Here is a 15,843-nt window from a genome sequence, read left to right on the forward strand (position 1 = left end):
TAATCTCCCTTTTCAGAGAACAAAATTTTGATTTATTCACTGGTTTTAGAGATGTTTACCCCAGATTCACACTTGCTATTAAAATGGCTAATTCTTTCTTGCCTTTTTTGTGGTTTTTCTTTCTTTTATGAGGTATCAGAACAGCTTCATGGCATCTTCATAAGAATTTCTCAAAAAGAGAAGAATAGACTAATTTCACTAAATAGGAACAAACATAATCTAGCATTTTAATTCAAGAATAAAACATCACAGCCTAGTGGGATTCATAGTAAGAATGCAAAATAGGTTAATTTAGGAATTGTATCAAGATCAATCATTGTATGATTAGCTCAAGAACGAAAGTCATTACTGTCTTCATAGATGATGGGTATATATTTTCTTATTTTAGAAAGCCAATAAAATGGGAATAAACACTTTCTCAACAGAATTTTAAAAAATTAAAACCATAAACCAGTATAATGGGAAAATCTGGGAGACATTCTTACTTGAGTTAAAAACAAGTTAAGCAGGCATGCTTGGGTGGTTCAGTCAGATAAGAGGTCAACTCTTGGTTTTGACTGTGATCTCGGGTTATGGGATCTAGCTCCATATCAGGCTCCATACTCAGTAGGGAATCTGCTTGAGATTCTCCTTCTCCCTCCATCTCTACCCTAACCTACTGCTCTTTCTCATTCAAATAAATAAATAAATAAATAAATAAATAAATAAATAAAATCTTAAAAGAAAAAAAAAAGACAAGTACTTTTATTGAAACAATTCGCCAATGAACTTAAAGGAAAGAAAATGGAGAAAGGATATAAAATTTTCACTATTTATAAAATATATTCCTGGATGACACTGAAGAACTGATAGGAAAACTTTTACAAAAATATAAAAGAATTAAGAAAGAGGATTAAAATTAATAAAAAGAGATTAATAGCTTTCACATATATAAATATTAACCAGAGAGATGAAATGAATAAAGAGAAAAGAGTCTACGTACAATAATAGCAAAAGATACAGAAATGGACCAACAAAGAAATGCACAGGACTCTTATAAAGAAAATATTAAAAAAAATAAAAATTCCTATAGGACACACAAGATAGTATGGGCAAAATTAATATAAAGAGCAACCAAGACACTTTTAGAGAAAAGCATCATTGATGTAAGTTAGCACCACCATATTATGAAGCACCATTTTAAACATTAAAAATTAAAATTGTGACAATAGTTCATGAAAAGTGGGGTGAACTAATGGGATAGAAGAGAGAGTTTCTAATCAAACTCAAATAAATGAGAAAATATATGATTATAATTAATGTAAGGTCTCAAATCAGTGAGATAAAGATGGACTATCAAGCATATTATGTGGGAAAAATTACAGAGTAGCATAAAAAAAAATTACTGCTGATTGATACCTCCTCCTGCATCCTAGGATAAATCCCAAATTCAACAAAGATTTAAACACACAACATGAACCTATATAATCATTAAGACTAAATATAAGATAATTATATCCTGGGCTTGACATATCTGTCAAAAGATGGGTAAAGACTATGAACACAGACTTTACAGGAAAAGTAACAGAATTGGCTCAAGAGCATAGGAAACAAACTTACTCATAAGCAAATGAATAAAAAAAATAGATGCTTTTTTTTTTTTTAACCTATAAGATTGGTAAAAATCCACGTTTGATATGACACACAGCTGGGGAGACTAGAATTACACCCTCTCCGACTTGACAGTTGGAACTGTAAATTTTTATGAGCCCTGCAGAATACAATTTGGCAGTTATCGCTGAAACTTACAATTGCATATGCCCTTTGGTAAATGAGAATTTACTGTATTGTCATATTTGCACATATCTAAAAGGATGCTTGTTCGGTTTTATTTATTCCTTCATTGTCAGTAAAAGAGCTACAGGAATGTGAAAGTCCATCGACAGTGGGTTTCTTACACAGTATAACACACGTATGAAAGAATATTATGTAGCTGGGAAAAGAGTTTTGAAGAAATAATTCAGTATTCATGTTGGAAGAACCCCAGGGTGTGTTGTAAGGGGACAAACCCAACCGGTGCAGGAATTCATTCGTATTTTCTTTAAACACATACTGAAAATCAGGAAACAAGCAGGAAATTAATAAAAAAAAGGTAGCTCTGGTGGGACACTAAATAAACACAGTTGTAATAGCTAGAAGTCTTTTGTTTTCTACTCTCCCACACCCTCCATGTAGCTATATATTTGAACGTGTACACATGGGATACCTATAGATATATTTTATAGGTAAATTATCAATTCTATGATAAATCTTATGGATAGAATAGATAAGAGAATGTATATATTTGTATATATGTGTGTATGCATAAATACTTTGTTATATACAAAGAGAGGATATATATGTGTATTTATGTATACATTTGAATTACCTGGACATTGGGAGGTGGCTTCAAACACAAGACATTTCAGATCGCTGCTATGTCTGTGACCTCTGTCAACAACCTTGCTTTTCACCAATCAGTTGGCTACCTGCTTCTGCTATCTCCCAGTTCCCCCTAAGTACTGAGATCTGTATCCCTCACATCTGTGAAATCAGAGTTGCTTATTTTGTGGTTTAATCTTTATTGTCCTTTCCCTACAACTTAAACCAAGAAAGAATGTACAGTTCCTTAGAATCTGGCCCCTAGAATTTTCTGGTCTAATTTAGACATGTATAGAATAAAAGAACATTTGCTGCACTTCCTCAGTGTACAGGGCAAGGTTAACTGGGAGCACGGAGAAGCCGCAGTGACTGCATGCTGCCTTACCTTCTTTCCGCAGGAGGCGCATTATCCGCGGCCTGGACAGTGAGGGCATAGGTGCGCCCCACAGTCAGCGCCACCCCCGGGGCGATGGTGATGAGCCCTGTGGTGTGGTTGATGACGAAGTCTCCCTGAGCGCCCACCAGGATTTCGTACATGATCTCCCCATTGGACCCTTCGTCTGCATCCACGGCTGTGAGCTGGAACAGAAAACCACATTGTCAGTCCTCCTGGGGCTCAGCTTTCTACCCCAGTGTCCCTGCTTCCAAAGACAAAATAGAGGTGAAGAAAGATCTCTGCACATTTGCTCTTCTCTTGAAACATGGTTACAGGTGCTCTGATTCAGAAGAAATCCCAGCAGGAAGGATTTTTTTTTTTTTCTTATGAAAGTGATAAAATTTTGTATCTTGAAGACTGTCTTTATTTTAATTTACTAAAGGAAAGAAGAGGAAAGCTCTAACAGCAAATTGAATATCACTATGGGAAAGTTAATTTTTCCCCTCTACCTTACCCTTCTGTTCTGGACACATAAACACTTATTACTGCCTACCGAGACTGGAGAAAATTTAGTGGGTGAAGTCTGTCTTTATTACTGTCATCCTTCCTTCTGCTCTTGTCTTTTACATCCATAATGTTTTCCTTTGGTCTCTCAGAGAGTCTCTCATCCTTGTATCCTTTTAATTTCTGCTTAGCTTTAGGAAAAAATATCTTTATGATCTTGTTCACACTGACTTATAAAAGATGGAAAGGGCCTAGAGTTTTGCCTTTCCAAAATCAAACAAATGCATCTCCAGTTGTAGGATACCTTACTAAAAAATTAGACTGTGAAGCATAAGAAATACATATACATGCATACATATATACATACATATATATATATATATATATTTTTTTTTTTTTTTTTTGAGAAAAGGGAATGAACTCAGAGGCCCTTGATAATACTACATGAACATTCTTGAGGCTAATTTGCAGGTCTTTATAGTCCTTTTGAAGCAACTTGTATCCAATAGCTAAAACTATATTTGGGTCATTTATATGTGAAAACAGAATGACCATTATTAATTCAATAAAGCAAAATTAAGGTAAGAATGATTTAATGAGTTAAATAAAGTTCTTTAACTGGCTGATGAATATAAATTTATCCCTGGGGAAAGTAGATACTAGTGGAAAATCTTATAATATGCATTTTGCAGACATTCACAGAATTTTCTTTCTTTTTTTAAGGATTTTATTTATTTATTTGAAAGAGATTGACAGAGAGAGAGAGAGGGAAAGTGGGAACACATAAGCAGGGGGCGGGGAAGAGGGAGGGGGACAAGCAGACTCCCTGCTGAGCAGGGAACCTGATGCGGGACTCAAACCCAGGATCCTGGGATCATGACCTGAGCCAAAGGCAGACGCAATCTACTGAGCCACCCACGTGCCCCTATACAGTCACAGAACTTTCTATTTTCCTCATTCCAAAAGTGATAGATGCAGATAAGAAAGGTGGCCTCATGTAAGTTTACACATAAGGGGAAAACAATTAAAAGTTTCCTGTTGAATAACTAAAATATATAAATTTAATAAGTAAACCTACAGAAAAAAAGTTTTCTTATTTACTAACATTTTCATATGTATTTCTAACCCCTAAATTTCACTTCTATAAAGTAACCGTTCTTTATCATTCACAAATGCCTTTGGGTGGCCCCTGGATACTCCTGACACACCTTCTTAGATCAAATGCAAGTATGCACATTTACCTTGAAACTTGAATTCAATTTCAAGAGCGCCATGTTAATTAGTGGCCCATTCAGATGCTCACCATCCTAAGAAAATGTAAACAAAGTGCCTTACACACACCATCACCCTTAAGGGGATATACTGTGCACACTGTTTCTATGTTTAGCATCAATTGCATTCAGAATAATAATGTGCAGAGAAATAGTAGCTACAAAAATAATTGAGAGGAAAGAAGGAAATTTGAGAGATTGGCATTCAGTTAGCTGAGATTAGGTATTCGTGGGTCGACAGATGTGGTTGCCAGAAGGAAATGCATTTCATAAAATGATTTTGGGACTTATAGGAGGATGACAGAATGGTCCTAAAGGTAAAGGAGAAGGAAACTATTTGCAGAAACAGAACCGATGAATGATGTCTATTTATGGAGAACGAGTCAAGACAGAGCAACCCAATTCTCTTTTGCATGTGGGTAAAATTAGAAAATTGGGAGCGGGGGTAGCAGAGGAGATATCAATTTTGATTATAGTAAATCACTTAACATAATGTCTCAGGAAATCTTAATTAAAATTTAGCTCAAATTGGATTCAATATTAACATTCTTCCTGGGACTTAAATTGGCTAAAGGAATTTAATGATAAATGGCAATGCATCAAGTTGAGAACTGTTGGGGAACATGCTTTGGGGATGTAGGTATTATGGCTGGCCTTATTTAATATTTTCATGAATGATATTGGAAGGGAGGATAAGCCGGATAATAATTAAATTGAGGAAGGCACCCATCTGGGATGTGCTATAAATACCAGAGAGCACTGCAAAGCACAGGTGAGAAAAACAGTCCCTGGTCTGCACAGGCAGCCAACTTCAGATGAGCTAATATACTCAGGAACACCACTAGCTCCACAGAAACCAACAGCAGGTAGAGAGTTTAACAAAAAAGCCAAAAATCAGTTTCTTGCTTATGTGATTTTAAATAGCTTTGCATTATTTTGCAGTCTTAGTACTAAATCGGGACACGGTGGGTAGAAAATCTACATAACTGAGTCCCTACACGTACAAACAAAACTATGGTGAAGAAATTATTGGTGGTCCAAGATTCGAAAAGGGACCAGAGACATCGGCTGGATATCCAGAAAAAAATGGTAATGTCCCTTGTGAGAGACTTGGAAAGTAAACTCTGGTGGGGATTTCATTCAGTTAGGACCAATGACTGTGACCAATGGTGTCTGAGATGAAGGCACGTGAAATTGTTCCCAAAGCACAAGGAATGTCCGCCTCCTGAATCAAGGAGGACAGAGGAGCACTTGGTGTTCATGGAAAGGCCAGTGTGTTGCCTATAATTTACTAGACAGCAGAATAAAACCTACAATTTGTAATCATTTTCCTGAAGTGTTATGATACATAAATGGTAAGACACTCTAAGCCATGCATCTGTATATATTTTCTGCCGCGTACCACAGCCCTCTTCACGGAATTTAATCTCACCCTCCCACAATTCTTTCCTCTCGCCATTTCCATATGCACATGTTCCAGACATCCTCAGCAACCCCTTGCTCCCACAATAAATAAAAAATAAAAATGAATAAATAAATATGACACATCTAGATCTGGCTATGGCTTATTTCTCTCCTCCATCTCTTTCCTGTGCCTGAGAAATTGAAAAACAATGGCTTTCCGTAAAAGGACAAATGTAAAGAAGGTTCGATCATAAATGGAAAAATAAACAAGCAAAACAAAACACCTAGATTGGAGTCTCACAAATGAAGCAAGGATTCAATAAAAGGCATAGTTCATACAGAAAGACTCATCATACTCAAACTATAATCAACTGTTCACATGGTATTTTTATATGAATGACCGCTAAGTTGACCTTGACTAAGCATGTCAACCCACAGGTATCCTGGGCTTGGCTTCTAGTAAGAGCCTCTCATTTTCCTCAGAGAGATGCTTATCCCCTTCACAACTGGTCTTAGCTCCAGCAATGGGAGTGAGATTCAGGTCTGGACTCTTTGGTTTAAGAACTGGCAAGTTATCCAAGTTGGTATAGTCAGGGTGACTCCTATGAGCATGGGAAAGAGTGACTCTTAATACCTGAGGGCTAGACAAGTCAATTTCTATCTGACATTTGCTCATCTTATGCCTGCATTGGGTCTTTCCAGGACTGGGGACCATGAGAAGAAGACAGTGCCAGGAAATGGGGAGAATATCATTGATGATACTGTTTCCATGTATGCTGGAGACAAATTCATCACCAACCTTTTCTGATATATGAACCAAAAATAAGCTGTTTTTTTTTTTTAAAGCTAGTTTAATTTGAAATTATGTCTCTTTAATATTAGAATCCCAAATATTACAGGGAAAGAGTTATAATTAATGAATCTCCTTGACTTGTTTTATGACTATTTATTTTTCTAGGGGTCCTATACTTTGAGGCTTTGGTATGTGGTACCACATGGTCATTAATACATGAACTCATCCTTGATTCAGTGTATGGTTTTTCATTACAATGGCCAAAGATCATGCTATGGAAGCGGTAAAGATACCCTTGTTTAGAAATCATGATTAGCTGCTTAACAAGTAATAAAAAATATATACACAGATAAATAACAAGTATATATATTTCCCTGTAATAAAGTAGTTCTTGTTTAAACAAAGCAATTTTCTAAATTTTCTAAATTAATAAATTAAGTTTAAAATATATATTTCTTAGACTATCTTTCTCAATCTCTTTATTATTCATGTTAACTATTCAAACCAGGCAGACAAAAAAATAGAGCCACATGTGATATTTAGTTTGGTGATATTTAGTACAAAGTAATGTCATGAATACTCACGTTTAGGTCTTTTTAAAATGAAGTTCAATTTGCAAACTGAGCTCTGGATTGATGACATGTGAATATATGTAAATCTGAGTTTAGAAAAATCTGGAAAATTCAGTATCCTTTCTACAAGTTACACAAGTGAGCCAACTAAGACCACTTGCTGATAATCATAATAATAGAATTAATTTCTAAACTTGGTTAGGGAAAATAATAATCTGGAGAAAAACATTCATTTCTAAATAATTAGTGAAAGCCTACCGTGGTCCCTGGGATGGTCCTAGGACCTGGGGGTTAAGTTCAAGTTGGTAAATAAAAAGTGGGCTCCCTTTCTTCTCCTCTCTTCTTCTTCTTTCTTGTCCATGTTCTTCTTCCTCTTCTTTTTTTTTTTTTTGAATGTGCCATTGGAAGAGGAATATTATTAATAACAAGGAAATCTATACTGACATGATGTGGCAGGCACTACTGAAAATGAACATAAGCAACAATGAGAGACCTCTGGTCGGGGCGTCTGGGTGGTTCTTTTATGGTTAAGAATCTGTCTTCAGTTCTTGTCATGATCCCAGGGTCCTGGGATCGAATCTTACATCAGGCTCCTTGCTCAGAGGGAGCCTGCTTCTCCCTCTCCCTCTGCTGCTCCCCTGCTTGTGCTTTCTTTTTCTCTGTCAAATAAAATCTTAAAAAAAAAAAAAAAAAGAAAGAAAAAGTCCTCTGGTCTAGGTCACACACACTGGGAGTGAAAGATATGTGGCAGATCGAAGACAATGGATTACACACAGTTAATGGAGAAGGGAAGGGCATGTGTGAGGACCCTGAGGACAGGGGAATGGAAAAGGCTCTTGGGGATGCAGAATGTGACAGTCTGGAGAGAGTAGCACAGGAAGTTGAGCGACAAGCAGAGACATCATGAAGGGCTTCCAGGGCTATGACAATGCCTTTGAGGTTCAGCATGCAACAACTGAATGCTGAATTTATTGGTATTTGGTATTTTTATGGTTAGTAGTCTCTGCACTCTTTTCGTCTCCCTTTGTTTTTGAGCAGGAAATGCTAGAGAAAGTGCCATAATTTTAACTAAGAAGGTTTCAGAAAATAGCAGTGAATTCATTTAATGGTTCTTAATTTATAATAAAATTACAATGGAATTGTGCTTGTCTCCAAAAAATGGATTGAAACATTTCACACCTGACTTAGATAGCAAAATACATTTGAAGAAAGGGAAGTTTTGGTCCACAGCGTAAACCTCAATCAAATAATGGAGAATGAGCCTCACGGTTCCCATGCCACACACAGGTGACCAGCTAGACCACAGCCTTTCACTACATCATGATACAAAGTGTTTTGTTCTAGAAACCTCAGCATCTGAATATTTGTTTCAATCCGTTTTCTATTACGAAGGAGATCATCTATTTACAGGCGTTTCTTTGTATTCTAAGTTCACCTAGAGGGCAGAAAGGGTAAACAACATGCTGTGTATGATTCCTCAGGAAGGATCACTGAGAAGACACTGCACTTTCCAGAACTTTTCAAGAATAGTGTCTGAGGCTTGCTTATTTTGATTTTTAGCTAAGGCAGGAAAGCCTGCATTGTGCTTTCAGACATTCACTTCTATTTCCTAGTATGTCATGCCGACTCCTTTCATTTTGTATTTTGCATTTCATGTAGTTTTTTTTTTTTTTTTTCTGTTTCTTTCTCAGTCTATGTGAAAATATCAGAAGCACAGTTTTTGAAGCCTTGTGCAGTAACTTGCAGGACTACTTTTTTGCTGAATGATTTTGCAATTCTCTTTAGACAGTACTTCCTTTGATATTTTAATTCAACAGAACAAAGATTCAGTCCTAACATACCTGTAGCCCTGTAATTTTTATTAGACACAGAGAGGATGCTTAATATGAAATTTAGGGTCTTATAAAATGAACACATTCACATAATAGTGATATAAAGACATGGAATTTTCCTTTGATAAAAAATAAACTATAATCCATGACTTATAATTGATTCATGAAAATATTCACTTAAATTATTTCAGTAAAAAGAAAAAAAAATATTCCTGTTAATACAGTGCCTTTATTTTATTTCATTCATTGGTTACCCTTCAATTTGTCATAGGAATCCCTATTTTCAAAATTCTTTCCCTTCCTTTATATTATACATGTGGCCTCATCTCAACTCCTGACTGAAACCACGCTTTGAAAGTGGCAAAGAGGGGCACCAAGGAGGTAAGACTTTTGGTTCTGGTGGTGTGAGGAGGCTGGATAATTCTTTTCCCAAAAAGTAAAAATCTAAGCAAAATGTGGGGCACCTGGATGGCTCCATCAGTTGAGAACCAGACTTTTGATTACAGCTCAGGGTAAGATTATTGAGGTCCTGAGATCCAGCCCCATGTCATTAACTCTGCACTCAGCATGGGGTCTGCTTGAGATTTTCTCTCTCCCTCTCCCTCTGCCCCTCCCCCAGTGCATGTTCTCCTCTCTCTCTCTCTCTCTCAAATAAATAAATTAATTTTAAAAAATCTAAGCAAAATGTTGAAAAACACCATTTAGGGCTCTAAGAATCCACTGAAGTGGACAAGTTGAGAGAAATCATTCATTAAAAACTGTTGTTGCAGGAGGATAAGAAAAGCAGGAGTCAGTGGCCTTCTGATGTGGATGTTACTTAGCCCCCCAAGTACACTGGACACATGTTAGAACAGTAGGGCTGGCCATGACAAGCAGGAGGCTTGCTTTAAGAGAGGACAGAGTGAGTTTGGTGTGGTGTTAATAAAAGAATCAAGCACAGTGAGAACTGAATGAGAACCATCTTGGCTCAGCCAATACGAGTTATAAAGTTGTGGTTTCAGTTGCTGTAAGCCAACAAGCCAGAAATTCACCAGAAAAAGAAATAGAGGGCCTGAAGGAAGGACTGAGTAGGCTCTCTGCACATCTCTGAAACCAGTCGCATGCATAGAGGAGACCTGGAGAATGTCCATGCTGACAGGAAATCCTGGGCCCTGCCTGAACTTCCAGGGCTCACCCAACCTGTGTTCAGGTCAATGGTCAAAGGCAGCAAGAAGCCTTATGGGCTTAGGTGTTTGTGCAAATCACTGGGTGATATGAAGCCACACAGAAATGAAGAATCACAGCAAGAACCACACACTTAAGAGAAATAGGTTCAGTGAATAAAGTCTAGATATGTTGTTTTAAAAAAAAGTCCTCAGAGTCAATATCAAAATCCAGAGGTACTACAGTATAGCATTAAAACAAACAGATAATTTAAAAATGTAACTTTATAATTTTTAATATAATTAAAAAATAAATATAGAGACTGTCAAAGAAAAAAATGTCCTGATATTTGCTAAACTGGAAAGGAAAGTATTGTTTAGGGCCTTTGTGATAGGAGTCAGGACTAACATAATAGGGAGGAGAGGGGGGCTCAATTCAGCTCCAAGTGCAGTAAAAGCAGCTGAGGATTTAGCCAATGAGGACAGTGGATGGAAAATTATTAGGAGAAAACATCAAGGGTGGGGGCTTGTTAAACCAACTTAACAGGATTTTCGCAGAAGGCAGGCCAGGGTGATCAGCTATCGGGTAGGTGATGAACAATTTTCAGCCAAATTGCTGAAAGACAAATAATATGTTGAGCAGCAAAAATACTCATTTCATAAAAGGAAATGATGTATCATTCACAGCTGACTTCTTATTACAAGCAACAGAGGCCAGTAGAAATAGGAATGACATATTCTAAAATACTGGGATATAAATGACCACCTATTGACCAGGGATAATATATCTGGTGAAACAGTCCTTCAAATTGAATGTGAAGACAGCCAATCACTTTACATAATACATCATATTATGTAAAGGACAGAGCCACATGATGATCTCATTAAACACAGAAAAAGCAGTTGATAAAACTGAATGTCTATTTATGGGGAAAAAAAAAGAGAGAGAGGTTCAACAAACTAGAAATAGAGGGAAACTTCTTTAACCTGAAAAACCATCTACAGAGCCACCAACAGCTAGCATTATACTTAACAGTGAGGATTGAGTGCCTTTCCATCAGATCAAGAACAGGAAAAGGATGCTCTCAGCACTTCAAGTTTACATTGTACTGGATTTTCAATACAGTGCAACAAAGTACATAAAAGAACAACACAACAACAAAAGGCATCGGGTTGGTAAGATGAAGTAAAAGTATACTTATCTGAAAAAGATATGATTTTCTATGTAGAAAATCCTAAGGAGGCTTTGAGAAACTATAAAAACTAGCTAGTGATTGCCAAGGTGAAACAAAATTTGTTGTATATTCCTATGTTAGTGGTAAACAATCCAAAAATAAAAATATTTCCAGCCACAGCTTAAAAAATGACAAAATAACTAGGAATAAATTTAGCAAAATTGGGGCAAAATATACAAACCAAAACGTACAGCATTGTTGAGATAAATCTAAAAGCATGTTGGAAAGACAGTCCATGTTCATGGATTGAATGATGCAATACTGTTAAGATGGAAATTCTCCACAAATTATATGATTTGTAAATTCAATATATCTTCTACCAAGATCCTTATCAAGCTTTTTTAGTAGAATTTGTCAAGTTAATCCTAAAATTTATATGGAAATATAAGGGACCTAGAATAGCCGCAGCAATTTTAGAAGAGAAAAATAATTTTACAAGACTTACACTATCTGATTTCAAAATATACAATCGATCTACAGTAATCAAGACAATGTAATTTTGGCATAAAGTAAACTATACATGAAAGGAACAGAAGTCCAAAAATAACCTCTTCCACTTATGGCTAATTGACTTTCAACAAAGATACTAAGGTAATTCAATGGGGAAAATATAATTTCTACAATAAAAGCTGCTGGGACAATTACATATTTCTGTGCAAAAGGTAAAAAAATAAAAATAGAAATTAGTTGAGACCTTTATCTTATAACATTTAAAGTGGATCACCCATACAATGTAAAAGCTAAAACTATGAGTCTTTTAATAGACAATACAAGAGAACATCTTCATGAACTTAGGTTGGTAAGAGTTTCTTAAATATGATATCAAAAGCATTATACACAGAAAGAAAAATATGATAAATTGAACTTTATCAAAATTCAAAGGTTTTGCTCTCCCAAAGCCACTATTAAAGAATATGATAAACAAAACAGATTATGAGAAAATAACTGTTAATCATATGACTGATAATGGACTTGCACTTACAATTTACAAAGAGGAATTACAAGTCAATACTAAGAAGACAGACACTACAAATATAAAAAATGAGCAGAAGATTTGAATAGGCCTTTTATCAAAGATGGAAAGATTGCTAATGAGCACATGAAAAGATCTCAAAATCACTAGTCTTTGGGGAAATGCCTGTTAAAATCACAATGAAATATGGAAATATACTTGCTATAATGGGCTTGATAAAGAAACTGACAATAGTACTCATCAGGGATGGTGTGGACAAGTAAAGCACACAGACGTGTTAGAAACGAGTTTGGCAGTTTCTTGAAAAGGTTAAGTACACACCTTTCATATGACTCAGCAATTCCACTCCTGGGTGTCTACAGATACACCCAATAGAAATACAGAGGGTCTGTCCATAGAAAGGCATACAGAGAATCCCTAGCTACATTATTAATGTTCTCCAGAACTGGAAATAGTTCAAATGTCTATGAGTGAACAGATAAACAAAACATGCTGTTTTTATAAAATGAATACTATTGAGTAAGTCAAAGAAATATATAGGACTGAGTCACGCTACTGCTCAGATGGCTAAACACAGTCGTGCTACTTCTGCTGCTAAATACAGTAGTCCTGAGTCATGCTGAGTGAAAGGAGCCAGGCCAAAAGAAAACGCAACATGTTGCACATTTCCAAATTTTCAAAAATTTTTACAAAAGGCCCATTTTAGGGACAAAAAGCAGAACTAGTTTCCTAGAGAAAAGGATCCTAGTTCCCTAAGGAACCGTTCTGGGTGAGGATGATGTTTGGACCTAGATTGTGGTAATTGTTCTTTTTTTTTTTTTTTAAAGATTTTATTTATTTATTTGACAGATGGAGATCACAAGTAGGCAGAGGGGCAGGGAGAGAGAGAGGGGGAAGCAGGCTCCCTGCTGAGCAGAGAGCCCGATGCGGGGCTCGATCCCAGGACCCTGGGATCATGACCCGAGCCGAAGGCAGAGGCTAAACCCACTAAGCCACCCAGGCGCCCCAGATTGTGGTAATTGTTATACAACTGTTACTAAAATAATTACAGAAATGTGCATGACGATGAATGTGTATTAGGACATGTAAATTACACTCAGTAATGCTCTCAGGAATGACAAAGAAAATTTCAGCTACATATAGGATCTTTTTCCATTTTGCTTTTCTACTGCATTAACAGGATACTATTCAGGTTGACTAGAACCCCTGTCATTGTTTACTCGTTGTTTTGTGATTTGATCCATTTTTCTCTTTCCTTTCTCCCTTCCAATACACATTCTGAACTTTAGGTCTTCGCTGTATCTTATAAACAAGTTTTCTATCTCTCTCTTTTAAATCTTTATGTCCTGCTCTCTTCTCAGGTAATTGACTATCAACTCCGTGCTACTCCATGACACCTTTTTAAACCTACTCCCTCAGGGATGTCTGGGTGGCTCCATCAGTTCAGTGCCTGCTTTTGGCTTGGGTCATGATCCCAGAGTCCTGGGATCAAGGCCAATATTGGGGTCCCTGCTCTATGGGAAGTCTGCTTCTCTCTCTTCTTCTGCCCCTCCACTTGTGTATGCTCTCTCTCTCTCTCTCTCTCGATAAAAATCTCAAAAAACAAAAACAAAAACAAAAACAAAGATAAAATGAAACAAAACCATTAACCTACCCCTTTTCCAGAGGAATGGACAGAAGGGAAAGTTCTGGAAACCAAGGAAGCACAGCAGCCTTATGGAAGAAAAGTGGAGTATAATCAGTAAATCCCACTTTTTTTTAAAGTTTTTATTTATTTGTCAGAGAGAGAGAGCACAAGTAGGCAGAGTGGCAGGCAGAAGAAGAGGGAGAAGCAGGCTCCCCACTGAGCAAGGACTCCCCCGCTCCCACCACAGGGTGGGGCTCGATCCCAGGACCCTGGGATCATGACCTGAGCTGAAGGCAGATGGTTAACCAACTGAGCCACTCAGATGCCCCAGAAAAATCCCACTTTGGAAGCATGAGTCTTTGTTAAGAAAAGTCATAAAAGGGAAATAAGGTGAAAATGTGGAATATAGAATGGGAATAAGATTTCAAGGAAGGATATCTTCTTTGAGGACACCTTCTGAGAGAAAATTTCAGAACGAATGTATAACCCTGTCAATTGCGCCTCTCAGATGTGATATTGAATCACAGCTAAAGCTAGAGGAGGCCACTATCTTTGGCTTTTGCAAGAAGCCAAGGTATACAGCCAACCTGGGATCGCTTAGAAATGTAGTTCTCCCTGGTAACTTTGGGTAGGTTTGGACAGATTAGGGGTCAATACCATGTTGCCTCCTGAGAGACAAATGCCTATTGCATTAAAATTATGCCCAGAAGCTTGTGTCACTGAAAATTTATACATCGGGGATGGCATATGGTTTTGATGTTAAAGCAGATGAAACCCAGAGCGGCCTGAAAGATAAGTCTTTGATGCCTACTCGGGTAATGGAAAATGTATGATATATGAGAATAACCTGGTTTTGTTGGGAAAGCTGACATAATAACATGGCATTATTAATTGAATGGTGTTGTGTTAAACATTCAATCTCTTGGGCTCAGCTGTGTAATATAATAAAGGATTTTTGGATCACTTACATAGTTGATAAAAATGAAGCTTGAGTGGATATTGATCTCTTGGATAGCAAGATTATTTGGGAAGGCAACCTAGAACTCACCAGCCAGGTAACAACCATGGGGACAGATTTGTGGGAGGAAGAATTTAATTTAAGTTTGAAAAACTTACATACACCGCTGAATGTCTCTATCAGCACTTATAAAAAGGTGTAAGTAATAGAAGGTGAAGGAAAGAAATAATCTTTAAAATATTAAAGAAACATCAGATAACTTACTTAGGAAAAGGTATGGCTGGGAATGTATTTTGCAGAGGAAATGCCAATTCCTTACCGGGTAAAAGATATTCTGGTGTTTACCAGTGTCTTGGTAAGTCTCCTTTTATGCACTAGGTACTACAGAAGTTGCTATACCAAAACTTTCAGAAAAATGTCTCTGATGTGTGTATCAAGGGGATTATATATCCCAAGTGCAGATGATTTAGGAGGCATTAGAAGTTGTATTTAGAGGTCATAAGACTTCCACTGTGTTATCGCTATAAAAGTTATGTTGTTGTCTATCCTGTATCCTCACTTGAAGCTAAATAAACTTGGTCCTACAAGAGGCCTATTGGTTCTCAGGGTTGACAGTCAGTTTGAACCTAAGACCACTGCTGCTGATCAAGCAAACTGGGCAATGAGTAAATTAGTTGTGTCCACATTATGCTCTCTAAAGTCTTAATGGGAGCTGGTGATGCTTTGAAGCTAAAAAAGCTTACAGGACTAATGGTC

At 36.9% G+C, this 15,843-nt stretch overlaps 1 protein-coding gene across 3 annotated transcripts in view; it reads right to left on the reverse strand.

The window, feature by feature from the left end:
• Positions 1 to 15,843, reverse strand: part of PCDH15 (protocadherin related 15) — a 1,821,443-nt gene that overhangs the window by 357,894 nt on the left and 1,447,706 nt on the right. For all 3 annotated transcript variants that reach the window (XM_047702331.1, XM_047702329.1, XM_047702330.1), the window contains one exon: positions 2,786 to 2,979. In XM_047702331.1, coding sequence (XP_047558287.1) covers positions 2,786 to 2,979 — 194 coding nt within the window. The remainder of the gene's footprint in view (positions 1 to 2,785; positions 2,980 to 15,843) is intronic.

The sequence above is a fragment of the Lutra lutra genome, chromosome 14 (genome assembly GCF_902655055.1).
Source record: "Lutra lutra chromosome 14, mLutLut1.2, whole genome shotgun sequence".
NCBI classification, from domain to species: Eukaryota; Metazoa; Chordata; class Mammalia; order Carnivora; family Mustelidae; genus Lutra; species Lutra lutra.